Below are 14,707 nucleotides of genomic sequence, written 5' to 3' on the forward strand. Positions count from 1 at the left end.
TTATCTTCTTTTTTTATTTTACGCCAAAAACCTACTCCAGTCCTCAGTTGGCGTAGGTTTTCGGCCGTGCGCACCGGCTCGCATGGGATTTATGTAGAGGCAGTCCGCCTCTACATGAATCTCCGTAGCGCCGGAGATGCGGGGGAATTTTTAAGTCCGGCGCAGATAAACGCCGGACCTAATAAATGTCCCCCAGTGAGTTTAAATCTCTATCAGTAGGGACCAAAAATAACAAATATCAATATAAAGTGCAGTCTGGTCATACTGAATACTAATCACAAGTGAATCCCTATTTAGTCTAAACTAAGTAATTTACCTCACTCTGGTTTGGGAATAGGTTGTTGCTACTTACATTGTATATTTAAGTTAGATTCCACTGGGACGCCACCACCTCGACACGCCTTTCGTGACCTTCCTCCGGTGGTATCTACTTATATTTAGAACCTAAACTAGAACATCTGTACAGAAAAAAGCTATGTTCCCTATGCTATTTTTTTATTTTTTTTTTTGCTTATAACAAAAAGGGTGTTTATTCAATATATACAATTATGTACAAAAATTCGATTTCTCCGACACAATTATTAGTTCAGTAGGAAAAAATGCACCGTGTCGTGCTCTACTTTCCCTACATAAATCAGTTAGTCCTGTCCGGTCCAGTCCGTTCCCTGATCCGTCAGAGGGACCAATCACCAGAAACAAAAAAACTATTTGCAGTACACTGTACAAATGTTACAGTATCAATGTTCACCAGCGTCATAAAGTATATCAGGTGGAGCAATGTCCATACCAACAGACCCATCCATATATTAGTCAACGTGGTCCCTGTGTCGGCAACAATAGTTGTGTTTGCACTCCAGTCCTTAGACATCAACACCTCGATCCAACGCGTTTCAGCCACCTGTTATGGTGACCTCATCAGGGGTCGCCGATGCATACAATAACATTGATTACATTAATTTGCACAGTTAACCAGCCGTGCCATGCCACAAATCGGGACGGCCACAGCCACCCACCGCCCGGAGAACGGCCAGAGGGCAGGCCACATGCAGCAGCGGCCGACACGGACCAAACTCCCTCCAAGCTCCCACACAAGGGTGAGTGCCTGGAGGTCTGGGAGGCGCCCGCAAAGCCGCGCCCCCTCCACGCGCCCCGCGGCTCCGCAGCCACACACTCTGCCACTGCAGAGCCACGGGACGCACAGCAGAAGCACAGCTCCGCGGGGACCCCCCGGGCACCCACCCCTGCACAGGAGCCCGGTCCCTATGCTATTTATAAAGGGGTGACAGAGCTGACATATTCCCTTTAACATCCCATGTGCACCCTCCAGCCCATATAAATGCCTGTTTGAGCACTGAGGCATAATTGCATGGAAGCCATGGTGCAGCGGAAACAAATCGGGGTTTGCTACTAACCACTTCATCTAACTAAACCTATTTGTTGTATATTAGTAAAATACACAGTAATAAATAAATTATTCTTGTATTACAGAAAATCTTCACAGAACCCGGAAGCTTGTCAAGAAGTACAATCTCTAAGTTAAGAGAGCAATGTCACGCACAGTTACTTACTCAGGAATAATGGACAACTGACTGTAACCACTGGCACATTCCATCAATGTAATATTTGCACTGATACCCCCTTTCATGTCTGGCACAGCAGCTTGGTACAAAGTATGTTGTATTCTAGGCAGTGAATGGTTAAAGAAGATTTCCACCCAAAACCAAAAAATTCAGTTTTCTTTCCCTACAGAGATATAGTTTTTGTATACAGTTAGTTGGATGTTAGCTCTTCTCGCAGGCCATATTGCAGCCATATTGGTTGCCATTTAGTATAATACATTTAAACCAATACTGACAAAGGACATATTTAAAGGCACTCTGTCACCTTCAACCCACCCTCCTCAAAACCCTAAACTAAAGTCACCTGTAAGTAGGATAAAGGATGCTGATTCCAAATCTGAAATTTGTAGCTTTCTACTCCTTTTTATTTCCTAGCTGTAAGCCTGCAAACTGGGCATAGAGAAGACTGCCTAGCTCCAGAATATAGTGGAGAGGACTACTTAGACTGCTTCATTTGTGGCTTATAGCAAAGGAATGCAAGAACGTAGAAAGATACAAATTTCAGATATAGAAGCAGCGTTGTATACTCTACTCCTCTATAATCTACTGATGATAACTTAAGTTTAGGGGGTATTTTGGAGGTGACTGAGTCCCTTTAAATCTTTGTAAGTAGATAAGAATGATCAAACTGTGGCTCTTCCAACTTCTGTGTTGCTAATTTATGACAATTTTTTGCATTTTGAGTGGGAATCTTCTTTCTTTCCTCCTCCCCCCCCCCCCCCCTTCTCTTAACAGAGAATGCTGACTGTTAGCACAGGCCATTGGCTTGTCCTTAAGTGCTTAAACAACCCTATTGTACTGTAATTGGTAGAACTGACCAACTTTTTTCAGATTCTTTTAGAATAATACAGATGAAACCAAACTAAACCTGTATTGTGTACACTACCGGTTAAATCAACTGAATTTGTATTAAAATATTTATTACCATCTGTGTTGCAAAGTTTTTCACTTTTAGGGTGTGTTCACACTGAGTAAAACAGGCGGAATTCTGCGGTGGAGCCCCCTGCACTGAATCCTGCCTGCCTCAGTATGCCAGTGGGAAGCCTTGTGCGCCTCCGCTCAAAGAATTGACGTGTCAGTTCTTTGAGCGGAGTCACGCAAGGCTTCCCATTGACACACTGAGGCAGGTGGGATTCTGCACTGGGGCTCCACTATGGAATTCCACCTATAGTGAAATAAAAACCTGAAATAAAAATTAATTTAGAAAAAACATTAATAGAAAACTTAGGAAATAAAATTAAACTAATTGTTAGAGCAGATGTTATGCCTGCAACTAGTAATTTGGCTGGGGAATGGATATGTCCAGGAGTCCCACAGAGCGTGCAAATAGCAGTAACCCAGCAAGTCAAGTGCCATTTCATTTAGTAACACATGGAACAAGGGAGCCCCATTCTCATGATTGATGGAGGTCCCAGGCCTTGTTTGACATGTCTGCTCCCTTCCCCAGCAGCGTTTGGAGTACGGATTCCTCTGGGAACAGAGGTTGCTGGCCAGTATTGGTGGCTATTTCTTCAGCAGGGGTAGATGCCCTAGCTGGCAGAATGGTCATCAAACTTGGTGTATCTTTTTCCTTCCTTTTTCCTTAAACTTTCCCATTACCCTCAGAATTCAAAATAGGTTCCTGGTATGGGTCTTAGTTCTCAGCTGGGTTTCTACATGTACTAGAGCAGCTGAAGGAATAAGACCTAGGAGTCTTTTACAGCATACATGATTTTACTAAAATGTGCACAAAGCATGCCAGTGCTGTGTATTATACACTGTACTCCGTGTGTTAGTTTTTCACATAGATATTTTATAATATAGGATATGTAATAATTAGAGATGAGCGAACCGGGTTCGAGTCGATTTGAACCCGAACGATCGGCATTTGATTAGAGGTGGCTGCTGAACTTGGATAAAGCTCTAAGGTTGTCTGGAAATCATGGATATAGTCATTGGCTGTATCCATGTTTTCCAGATAGCCTTAGGGCTTTATCCAAGTTCAGCAGCCACCGCTAATCAAATGCTGAAAGTTCGGGTTTGGATCGACTCGAGCATGCTCCAGGTTCGCTCATCTCTAGTAATAATGCCTCATTTCAACCTCCTAGAGAGGAAAAAAAAACAAGCATCTTTTATAGGCAATCTGTATGAATTCAGTCTGCACAGCCAGGAATATGATGTCTGCACAGAAACTCCAGGGTCACTCACTTCATAAGAAACTAAAACTTTTGTTGTCAGAGATTGTGTGTCACAAGGGGCAGGGGGCGTGATGTCACAGGAGGCTTGGCTGGATCCCTCAATCCCCTGAGTGATTTATCATCTCTGACCAGCCAGAAGCAGCTGCTGCAACTTTAGTGATTGTGCAAAAGTCTGCAGTGAAATTAGGGCTGTATTAACACTAGAGATGAGCAAACCGGGTTCGAGTCCATCTAAACCTATTGATCGGCATTTGATTAGCGGTGGCTGCTAAAGTTGGATAAAGCTCTAAGGTTATCTGGAAAACATGGATACAGCCAATGACTATATCCATGTTTTCCACATAGCCTTAGGGCTTTATCCAACTTCAGCAGCCACCGCTAATCAAATGCCGAAAGTTCGGGTTTGGATGGATTCGAGCATGCTCGAGGTTTGCTCATCTCTAGTTAACACATATTGGTGCCATTGCAGTACTGCAGCGTATTCACAAAAATGATGCAGAAACACAAGTAAATGATGCTAAACGACACTGCCAACCCCACCTGGAGAAAAAAAGGCATAAACCGTATATCCCATGTAAGATAATATCAAATAAAGTCCTTATTGTGAGGCCTAATTTCAAAGATAAAAGATGGCTGATCATAATATGTGCGGAAATGAAAAGAAAAAATTAAATTAAAAAAAAAGTTCTTTACCTTATTCCAATATCGGTGTTATAGGTAGTAACAGTGTGCTGTTTGGGAACACAATCAAATAATAAAGTACTGCAAATAATTTGGTAACAATTAAACTGCAGTGTGTGAACACAGCCTAGATGTTCTGCAACAGCTTTGGGCAGGGTGGAGGATTGTGATGAACAGGTGAGGGAAAGCAATGCATTCTGGAACCTGTAGTACTGAGTACAACTGCTCAACCAGGAAGTACAGAAACACAATACAGAAAAAAAAAATGGATTTTTGGACATTTCAAAACTGGGACAGACTGTTTTTTTTTTTTTTTTTTTTTTTTTTACCTATACCTGGAGTTCCCCTTTAAGGCTGTGTGTTAAAAATGAAACAAAGTGGCGGGGCCTGCTGTTTTGCAATGCCACTTTTTTAGGCTGGATCCACACACAGCATAAAGAATGTGCTGTTGAACCAGTTTGCACACAGTAAAATAAAAGCAAAATACAGTGGTGCCTTGGATTATGAGCATAATTCGTTTCGGGACCGGTTTTGTAATCCAAATCACTCTTAAACCAAAGCAAATTTTACCCTTACGCCCATGACAGCACCCCTGGAGAGGAACTCCCACCGCCGGACAGGAAACCTGAGAACATATAAAAGAAAGACACACCTCTCCATGCCTTCAGTTCAGGTTTCCTGTCCTGCGACCGGGGCCTGGGAATGTGTCTCCCTCTTGGGAGAAGAGAAAAAAAATCAACCTCTCCGTGGCTGCAGGTCCCCCATTGGAAACATCATCCTTGTGGGGCTCCCTGATTGGGGTAAGTCTTCCTGTGGGGAAGCACCCATTAGTCTGCCGAGGGTCCCGGTACTGTCCCTAAAGGCCCCGTACCCCGCGGCTTTGCGGCGGGGTAGAGGTATACGGCCCTGACGTCACTGCCTGACTCCTGCCCGTTGCGCATGCGCGGCCGCAATGACGTCAACACGCTCGACGCGCGGGCCGTGGCAGCGTGGGGGCACGTCACTTCCGAGGTGTACTTAGGAGCCGGGGCCGGAGTCCGATAGTCCACGTGCGTCTGTGGACACCGAGGATCTCTGCAGCCAGCCAGCGATTATCCTGCAGGTATCCAGCCACGCTACCGCTAGCGAGCTCTGCAGTATACCCGGTCACGCTGCCGCCAGCGCACTCTGCAGTTCCAGCTACGCTTCCGCGAGTGCACTCTGCAAACCCGCCAGCATGTCTGACTCTGCGAGGGGAGAGAAAAGACGTGATGATAGAACCTCAAAAGCCAGGACTTCGACTTCGGTACCCGCTTGACCTGGGGTGGTGAGCATATTCCATGTTATATATTCTGTGTATATGCTAACAGGGGCCTTTGGTTTGTATCATAGGAATCCCAGGAAGGGTCTAAAACGGGTAGAAAATCTTCCTCAAAAAAGCATAATTTATAATGTGCGGACTGTAAGCGCCCCCTGGAGGATGGTTACAATAGATCCATATGCCCACAATGTGTAGACCTATTGGTGGCCCAGGAATCCTCAGCACTGGCAGAAACAATAAAACAAATCGTGAGAGATGAGGTCCAGCAATCCCTTAGGGGTCTTATGCCTCCTCAGCCTATCATGCCAGCACAGCCAGTTGCTCCTGCCCAGCCTATTATCCCAAGGTATCTCCTAGACCAGGCGCAAAGTGGGTCCCTACCAGGTCCAAGTCTAGAGGAAGGAGAAATTGATACCCTATATTCCTCAGGCGAGGAGTCAGAGGGAGGCCAGGGCAGGTCCCTATTTCCGGCTGACAAAGCTGATCAGCTGATCAAAGCAATAAGGGCCTCAATGAACATTGAAGAGGTAAAGGAGACATGTTCTGTGGAAGATTCCCTTTATGAAGGCTTAGCGGATAGGAAAGCTCGCACCTTCTCCTTTCATAAAAATATTAAAGACTTAATTAAAAAGGAGTGGGAAAATCCAGATAAAAGATTCTTTATTCCTAAGTCCTTTAAGAGGAAATACCCTTTTGAGGAAGCTGACACAAAAACATGGGATAGAGACCCGGCAATCGATGCTCCAGTGGCAAAAATGAAGACACATTTGAAGACATCAGTTACCTCCCTGACCCCATGGACAGGAAGGCGGAATACTATAATAAAAGGGTTTGGGAGTCGGCCACGGGGGCCCTAAGAACGAGTGTAGCATCCACATGTGTGGCAAGAGCACTCAGACTATGGTTGTCCAAAATACAGGACCAAATCCCAGATGACTCTCCAGTCTCTAAAATAAAAGAAGACCTCCCAGTACTTGTAAAAGCAGCAGACTTCCTAGCAGACGCATCAGTAGATGCAATCAAAATGTCCTCAAAGGCTGCAGCCTTATCAAACTCAGCAAAAAGAGCACTTTGGCTAAGATCTTGGAAAGGAGATGGTGCCTCCAAGAATAAATTGTGCTCAATCCCCTGTAATGGTGAGCATTTGTTTGGCCCAATATTAGACTCTAGAGACTCTAGTGCTAGAGAAGGCATCAGATAAGAAGAAAGGCTTTCCTGTAACTCAAAAGCCTCAGCAGTCATTTTGGAACAAAAAGCAATTTAGGAGTCCTTTTCCCCAAAATCAGAATAATAAAAAATTTAGAATCCCAGGGAAAGGAAGAGGCTTCCTCTTTAACTCCGATAACAAACAAAAATCCACCCAACAATGACTGGTGTCCGGTGGGGGGATGTCTGTCCTACTTCGCCCAGGCATGGAGGGACATTTCCTCCAGCCCTTGGGTGCAAAATACGATTTCCCGGGGTCTGCTCTTTCAAGAGTGAGTTTCAAGAGAGAATTCAAGAGTGTCCCGGGGGACAGATTTTTTTTCCCACCGGTCGCATGTCAGATGTTCAAAAGCAAATAGCATTAGAGAAAGAAGTCATTTCTCTAATGGCGAAAAAAGTCCTGGTACCAGTTCCTCCTTCGGAGAAAGGAAGGGGGTTTTATTCACCCCTCTTCCTGGTCAAAAAACCAGATGGTTCTTATCGGACCATAATAAATTTGAAGGGACTAAACAAATTTCTTTTATACAAAAAGTTGAAAATGGAGACGATAAAGTCTGCAATCTCCCTCCTTTATCCCAATTGTTTTATGGCATCAATAGATTTGGAGGATGCCTATTATCACATCCCAATCCATGCATCCCACCAAAAGTTCTTGAGGGTAGCCGTATTCATCCAAAATCACTGGGTTCATCTATAGTACAAAGCACTCCCGTTTGGGGTCTCCCAAGCCCCAAGGGCTTTTACAAAAGTAGTGGCAGATATGGCAGTATTCATAAGATCAAAAGATGTCCTGCTAATACCCTATCTGGACGACTTCCTGGTAGTGGCAGAATCTTATTCCATCCTACTGTACAACTTGGAGCAGGTGTCCCAAATAATAAGAACACTAGGATGGAATATAAATTTTAAAAAATCACACCTAACCCCTTCCCCCCAGTGTGTTTTTCTGGGTGTTCATCTGGACTCCACCCAACAAAAATCCTTCCTCCCAGCAGCAAAACAACAGTCAGTAATGGTAAGGGTCCAAGAGTTACTCTTAAACAACAGGCCCACCTTCAGACAAGCAATGTCTGTTCTGGGATTGTTAACATCCTGTATCCCGGCAGTGAAGTGGGCACAGTTCAGAAGCAGGGCCCTACAGACAGACATATTTGGGAAGTGGGACGGATCCCAGGGATCACTAGACACTCTATTCCTACTATCAGCAGTAGCCAGGAGGTCATTACTATGGTGGCTAGTACCCCAGAACCTAACCAGAGGAGTGCAGTGGTCTCCACAGGGGATGTTTCGAATCACTACAGACGCCAGCCCTTGGGGGTGGGGAGCACATTCCCAACAAAATTACTTACAGGGAGAGTGGCCGGACCATATAATAGATTTATCTTCCAACTACAAGGAGCTTTTGGCAATACATCTAGCTCTAACCGGCCTCAAGTCTCAAATCAAAGACAAGAACATACAAATATACTCAGACAATACCACAGCCATGGCATACGTAAACAAGCAGGGAGGCACAAGAGTCCCCTCACTGTCAAATCTGTCACATCAGATATTTCTTTTTGCAGAAGAAAACCTTTCCTCACTTGTAGCGGTCCATCTAAAAGGAAAAGAAAACCGTATGGCAGGCTTCCTGAGCAGAGTGGAGCTGAGCCAGACAGAATGGTCTCTAAACAAGTATGTGTTCAACCTAATAACAAAAAGATTCGGAGTTCCATCTATCGACCTATTTGCCTCCAGAGAAAACAGGAAACTAAAAAGATTCTTTTCTCTGAAGCCAAAAGACTTCCCCACAGCTATAGATGCTTTCGCACAAAATTGGAAGAAAGAAAGGGGGTACGCTTTCCCCCCGTTTCCACTAATTCCCAAAGTCATCAGGAAAGTGAAGGAAGACAGGGCGTTGATAATTCTAATCGCACCCTTTTGGCCCAGGAGACCATGGTTTACGCTCCTAAGAAAACTCTCGGTGGCTCAACCATGGATACTCCCAGACTGGGACTACTTGCTGACACAGGGACCAGTTCAGCATCCAGCATCAACCAAATTGCATCTGACTGCTTGGATGCTGAAAGGTTAATACTCAGGAGACGGGGCATCCAAGACAACGTAATCAATACTCTTCTGGCCAGTAGGAAGAAAGTCACTTCCGAAATTTACCTAAGAACGTGGAAAGCTTTCCTAAATTTCACTAAAGGAAGACAAGATCTTTTGGATAACCCAAATATTTCTTTGATTTTAAGTTTTCTTCAAGCAGGCTTAGAAAAAAAGCTGAGCCCAAATACTCTGAAAGTACAAATTTCAGCCCTTAGTTCTTTTCTTGACTTTAAGTTGGCAGATAATGCCCTTATAAGAAGGTTCATTACAGCAGCCTCAAGGTTGAACCCGCCCAAGAGGATCACGGTACCACCTTGGGACTTGAACTTAGTTTTGGAAGCTTTAACAGCACCACCTTTTTGAGCCCTTACAGGACATCACAATCAAGCTCCTAACCCTAAAAATGACTTTTCTTTTGGCCATAACAACGGCTAGGAGAGTGAGCGAGTTGCAGGCCCTCTCGGCATTTTCCCCCTACACTCAGATTAAAAAAGATAGAGTGGTGATAAAGACCTTGCCGTCCTTCCTCCCCAAAGTGGTATCCGAGTTCCATAAACATCAGGAAATTGTACTACCGTCCTTTTGCGACCAGCCAAGGAACCCAAGGGAAGAAAGGTTTCACAAAATTGATGTGAGAAGATGTCTTCTACAATACTTAGAGGCCACTAAAGATTTTCGGGCATCAGAGAATCTTCTGGTCCAGTTCACAGGGGTGAATAAGGGTAAGATGGCATCGAAACCTTCCATCAGTAGATGGATCAAACAAGCTATATCATTAGCCTATACTAGTAAGGGGGAAACACCCCCAACATACTTTTCAGCACACTCCACTAGATCTGTTTCCACATCTTGGGCAGAAAGGGCAGAAGCAACAATAGACCAAATTTGCAGAGCCGCTACATGGAGCTCAGTACATACATTTTTTAAACACTACAGGCTTCAGTTGAGTCCTCTTTCCGATATGTCTTTTGGCAGGAAAGTCCTCTCGGCTGTTGCCCCCCCCCCCCCCCCCCCCCCCAAAATTTATTTCTATTTTAATTCTCCAGGGGTGCTGTCATGGGCGTAAGGGTAAAAGCAGAATTACTTACGGGTAATTGTGTTTTCATGAGCCCATGACAGCACCCCTTACTTATTCCCATCCTGTATAATTTTGTTATTTAAAACACTTTAGTTAAGCTATGATTAGTTATAGAGGCTCCAGCGGAGTACTTTGATAGAACTGAAGGCATGGAGAGGTGTGTTTTTCTTTTATATGTTCTCAGCTTTCCTGGCCGGCGGTGGGAGTTCCTCTCCAGGGGTGCTGTCATGGGCTCATGAAAACACAATTACCCATAAGTAATTCGGCTTTTCTCATAAGAAATCATAGAAATGCAGACAATTGGTTCTACACCCCAAAAATAATGATTTTTTTTATTCTGAATAACATGTAAAACTAATGAAACAAACATTCAGAAACAGCAGAATATGTGATATTATAAGTTACTGTACAGTAATGGAAAGGATGAAAAACACAAGGGTGGGCACAGACTACAGGGAGTATGAAGGAATGAGCAGGGCAGATGTGGGCACATACATGTATCACTCTCTGTCCGGGGATACCAAACAAAAAAATATAAAAAAATAGAGCGAACTTTACCTCTGATAAAATCATAAATATGTATAGTTAAAAAGGGAGCACAGATGTTACTCACGCTGAGGAGGGGAGTTTTGGAACGCTCCCCTCCACCTCCAGGTTCTCCTTCAGAAAGATCTCAGCAGGCATCCAGATCAGTCTTTGTTTCTTGTAGCTACCTTTCAGCATCTGGAGAGAAACACTGGGATTCCTGTATCGATTTCTCAAGTAAATTAAGGGTTCTGTATACACTTTACTAGGTTTTATTCATAGCCCAATCTCTTTCTCAAGGACAATGTTCAACAAACACACATGCAAGCTTAAAAAGCCCTCCCTTTGCTCCTCCCCCTCATGACCTCATACTGGAACCATTTTACAAAAAAAAAAAAAGGCACAATGTTAAAAAAGGTATAAATACATAAAAACAATAAAGATCTCTATTCTTATCAATGTGGTTACACTCTTTCCAACATTTGGTGTTAGTGTGTTTAGCCTAAAAATCCAATAACTCTCTCGTTTGCATAACTTCGCAAATCTATGTAACTGGCTTTCTATTCTTTCTACTGGATACACTTTCAGCAGGCTGGCGTCGGCATTGTGGAACTGAGCAAAATGTCGTGATACACTATGGTTGGCAAATTTGTGTACTATGTTAAATCTGTTTGTATTTACTCACTTCCTCAGAGTCTGACACGTCCTACCTACGTACTGTAGGCCACAAGGGCACTCCAGTACGTATATAACAAAGTCACTGCTACATGATAAGAACTGTGAAATTGCTATTTCCTCTCCTGACATCTTACTTTTTAGCATTTTTGTTTTGTTAGCAATATTTGGACAGGTTTTACACACTATTTTTCCACATTTGTAGATTCCTGAATTTTTTTTAAAAACTCCCATTTTTAGATTTTTGGGGTTTTAAATTGGGATAAGATGGAGCTATCAGTTGTCCTAAAGTTTGAGATCTTCTAAAAATCATACGTGGGCCCTGGGTCACTGCTTCTGATAAAAAAGGATCTCTAAGTAGAATTTTCCAGTTTTTTTTTCAGAATTTTTTTTAATACTTCTATGGTTACTTGTGAACTTGTGATAAATGAGACTTCTTTTTTTCTCTCTTTCACCTTCTTTTTCCTTCCTGTATTCATTACCTGTAGCTTTCTATCTAAACCCTCTGCTCTTTTCTTTGCTCCTTCAATAATTTTTTGGGGATAGTTTTTTTTGTTTAAATTTTTCTTCCAGTACTTTGGTTTGTTCTTCAAATACTTCCTTTTCTGTGCAGTAGCGCTTTATCCTTAACATTTGACCGGACAGAATATTAGTTTCTCTGTCTGGGGAGAGAGGGATTACAGCTATGAAGAGATTACCTCCACAGTCCTGTCCCTGATGTAAGCCCCAGCCTGGATCTGCTATGATTTGGAAGGTAAGGGAGACTTCCTGGGTCAGAATACAGGGCTGTAGACCCCGCTCTGCAGGCCATGCCCCTCCTCCACTCACGCTCCCACCCAGTACAAGGAGCTCTTAAACCAAAACAATGCTCTTAAACCAAGTCACAATTTTGAAAAACTGTGAGCTCTTAAACTAAAACACTCTTAAACCAAGGTATCACTGTACAACAGTAAAAAATAGGTATAAAATGTGGTCGTATTTTGAATCTAATAATGTGCTACATTTAAATCTATGTTAGAGGCAGTAAGTTCATAGATAAGCACTGACTTTTCTGACACCTGAATTTAGCGTTTTAGGTGCCCAGAGTCTACAAACAGCTGACCTTCATGTCACCTCTTACTGCTCCCTCATCTCCTCCCCTCTTCATAGGCTTACAATGGAGAGAGCAGAGCCCGTCTTCACTGGCTTCTCTGTAATGAAGACATGTTTGCCTGATAATGCACAGATGAGAAGTCAGGGGGGGAGGCTGGGGAAATTGCTTCTTGAGTACAGGAGACTTTTTTGGCTGATAAAACCTATTACATAGTTTCTTAAAATCGCTTATACTACTGATTTCTGCAATAAAAAAAAAAAAAAAAAAACATGACAGTTACGCTTTAAGCATACTCATTTCCTCTGAAGTCTCAGCATTTGATTACCGGTGACTGAAATTAGATGCAGCACTAGGGAGTCCTAGGGCTGCATCCAAAATATTCAGCCACTGGTAATGAAATGCTGAGACTTCTAGGTTCGGACAGATTTGAGCAGGCTCATCTCTAATTAGCATCATATGATCACTAGAGGCTGCAGCGCAGAAGTAGAGGCAAGGCCTGTATGTATGTTGTGTGTTAGGCTGCGTGCCTACATTGTGTTGACCCAATCAAGAGCTCTTTTCACTGCAGCTAGCATATGTGTTTGCGAATAGAGATAATCGAACACCGCAAACATTAGGTTTATCGAACTCGAACCTTCCGCATTTGATTCCTGATGCCTTCCATTTCCGTGGGGAAGGAGGAGACAGCTCGAGTACGCCTGGAATTTCGGGATACAGTTTATTACCTAGGTTGCATCCCGGGAATTCCAGGCGGTACCTGGGCTGTCTCCTCCTTCCCCAGGGAATGGGACGGCATCAGGAATCAAATGTGGAAGGTTCAAGTTCGATAGAACCTAACTTTTTCTAGTGTTCGATTATCTCTATTTGCGAACTATTGACAGGACCTGAACTTGAAACAGCACCCTTTAATCACCAGTGTCCCCCCTGCCTTTCTTTTCCACAAGCACCCAATTTAAACCAAATAGCAGCAGCCTAGTAATACCAAGGTGGGAAGGGGCATTTAATCTGGCCATTCTCCATTTATCACTACTTAAAGCGTAACTGTCATTTCAGGGCCATTTTTCGGAAAACATTAAATATCAACAGTACAAGCGATTTTAAGAAACTCTGTAATAGGTTTTATAAACTAAAAGAGTTTCCTTCTGTAGTGAAAAAGCAATCTCCCGGCTTCCCCCTCACATCAAATGAAGCAGGATTTCTGTCTCCATTATGTGGCTATGGAGAGGGGAGGGGCTGTTAGGAGTGACTGAGCACAGAGGATTCCTGCACAGCACAACACCCTGCAATCTTCTCTCAGTAAGTTCATAGATAAGCACTGACCTTTTTGACACCTGAATCCTGCGGTTTAGGTGCCCAGACAGTCTACAGACAGCTGACCTTCATGTCACCTCTTCCTGCTCCCTCATCTCCCTCAGCCCCTCCCCCCTTCATAGGCTTACAATGGAGAGAGCAGAACCCGTCTTCACTGGCTTCTCTGTAATGAAGACGTGTTTGCCTGATAATGCACAGATAAGAAGTCAGGGGGAGGCTGGGAGATTGCTTCTTGAGTACAGAAGGAGGCTTTTTTGGCTGATAAAACCTATTACAGAGTTTCTTAAAATTGCTTATACTACTGATTTCTGCAATAAAAAAAAAAAAAAACATGACAGTTACGCTTTAACTCCTTTCCCTCTGTAGGCTGTACCCAACCTATACAGCATGGGTCTCCAAACTGCAGCCCTTCAGCTGTTGCAAAACCACAATTCCCATCATGCCCAGTCATCTAAAGCTTTGTCTGTCCTGGCATGATGGGAAATGTAGTATTGCAACAGCTGGAGGGCTGCAGTTTGGAGACCCATGCTATAGAGTGTAAAACTGAGTTTTGCTACCCATTAAAGTTAAAAGGTAGAAAAGCTCCTGCAAATTTCAGGCTGCATCCACTGCATGAAACGCTCTGCAATATGGTACATGGGAATGTCCCCCAAAACCATAGTTTTTGGTGTCTCTAGTTCTGATGATTTTCTGAAGATAGATGTCTAAAGTTGTATGTGCAGACTATGCACATATAGATTGCCCTGGCTACTAAAGGCACATAATCAGAAAAAAAGATTACAAATGTGTGCATGTATATTTATGGAGCTAAAAGTGCAAAGCTTATAGACATGATAGCTTCAGAGGAAAATCCTATACAACCCATTCAACTACTAACAAACTCATTACTATTTGCCAAGGTAAATCCTACTTTTGGATATGCAATGGGAATAAGAGAAAAGAAATACACAC

At 43.4% G+C, this 14,707-nt stretch overlaps 1 protein-coding gene across 1 annotated transcript in view; it reads left to right on the forward strand.

The window, feature by feature from the left end:
* The window catches only part of LOC138781136 (growth hormone-regulated TBC protein 1-like), a 44,511-nt gene extending 41,963 nt beyond the window's left edge, over positions 1-2,548 (forward strand). The window contains exons 7-8 of the mRNA XM_069956765.1: positions 966-1,094; positions 1,489-2,548. Coding sequence (XP_069812866.1) covers positions 966-1,094; positions 1,489-1,578 — 219 coding nt within the window. The 3' untranslated portion in view covers positions 1,579-2,548. The remainder of the gene's footprint in view (positions 1-965; positions 1,095-1,488) is intronic.
* Positions 2,549-14,707: the final 12,159 nt, after the last annotated feature.

Source organism: Dendropsophus ebraccatus, unplaced genomic scaffold (assembly GCF_027789765.1).
Source record: "Dendropsophus ebraccatus isolate aDenEbr1 unplaced genomic scaffold, aDenEbr1.pat pat_scaffold_934_ctg1, whole genome shotgun sequence".
NCBI lineage: Eukaryota > Metazoa > Chordata > Amphibia > Anura > Hylidae > Dendropsophus > Dendropsophus ebraccatus.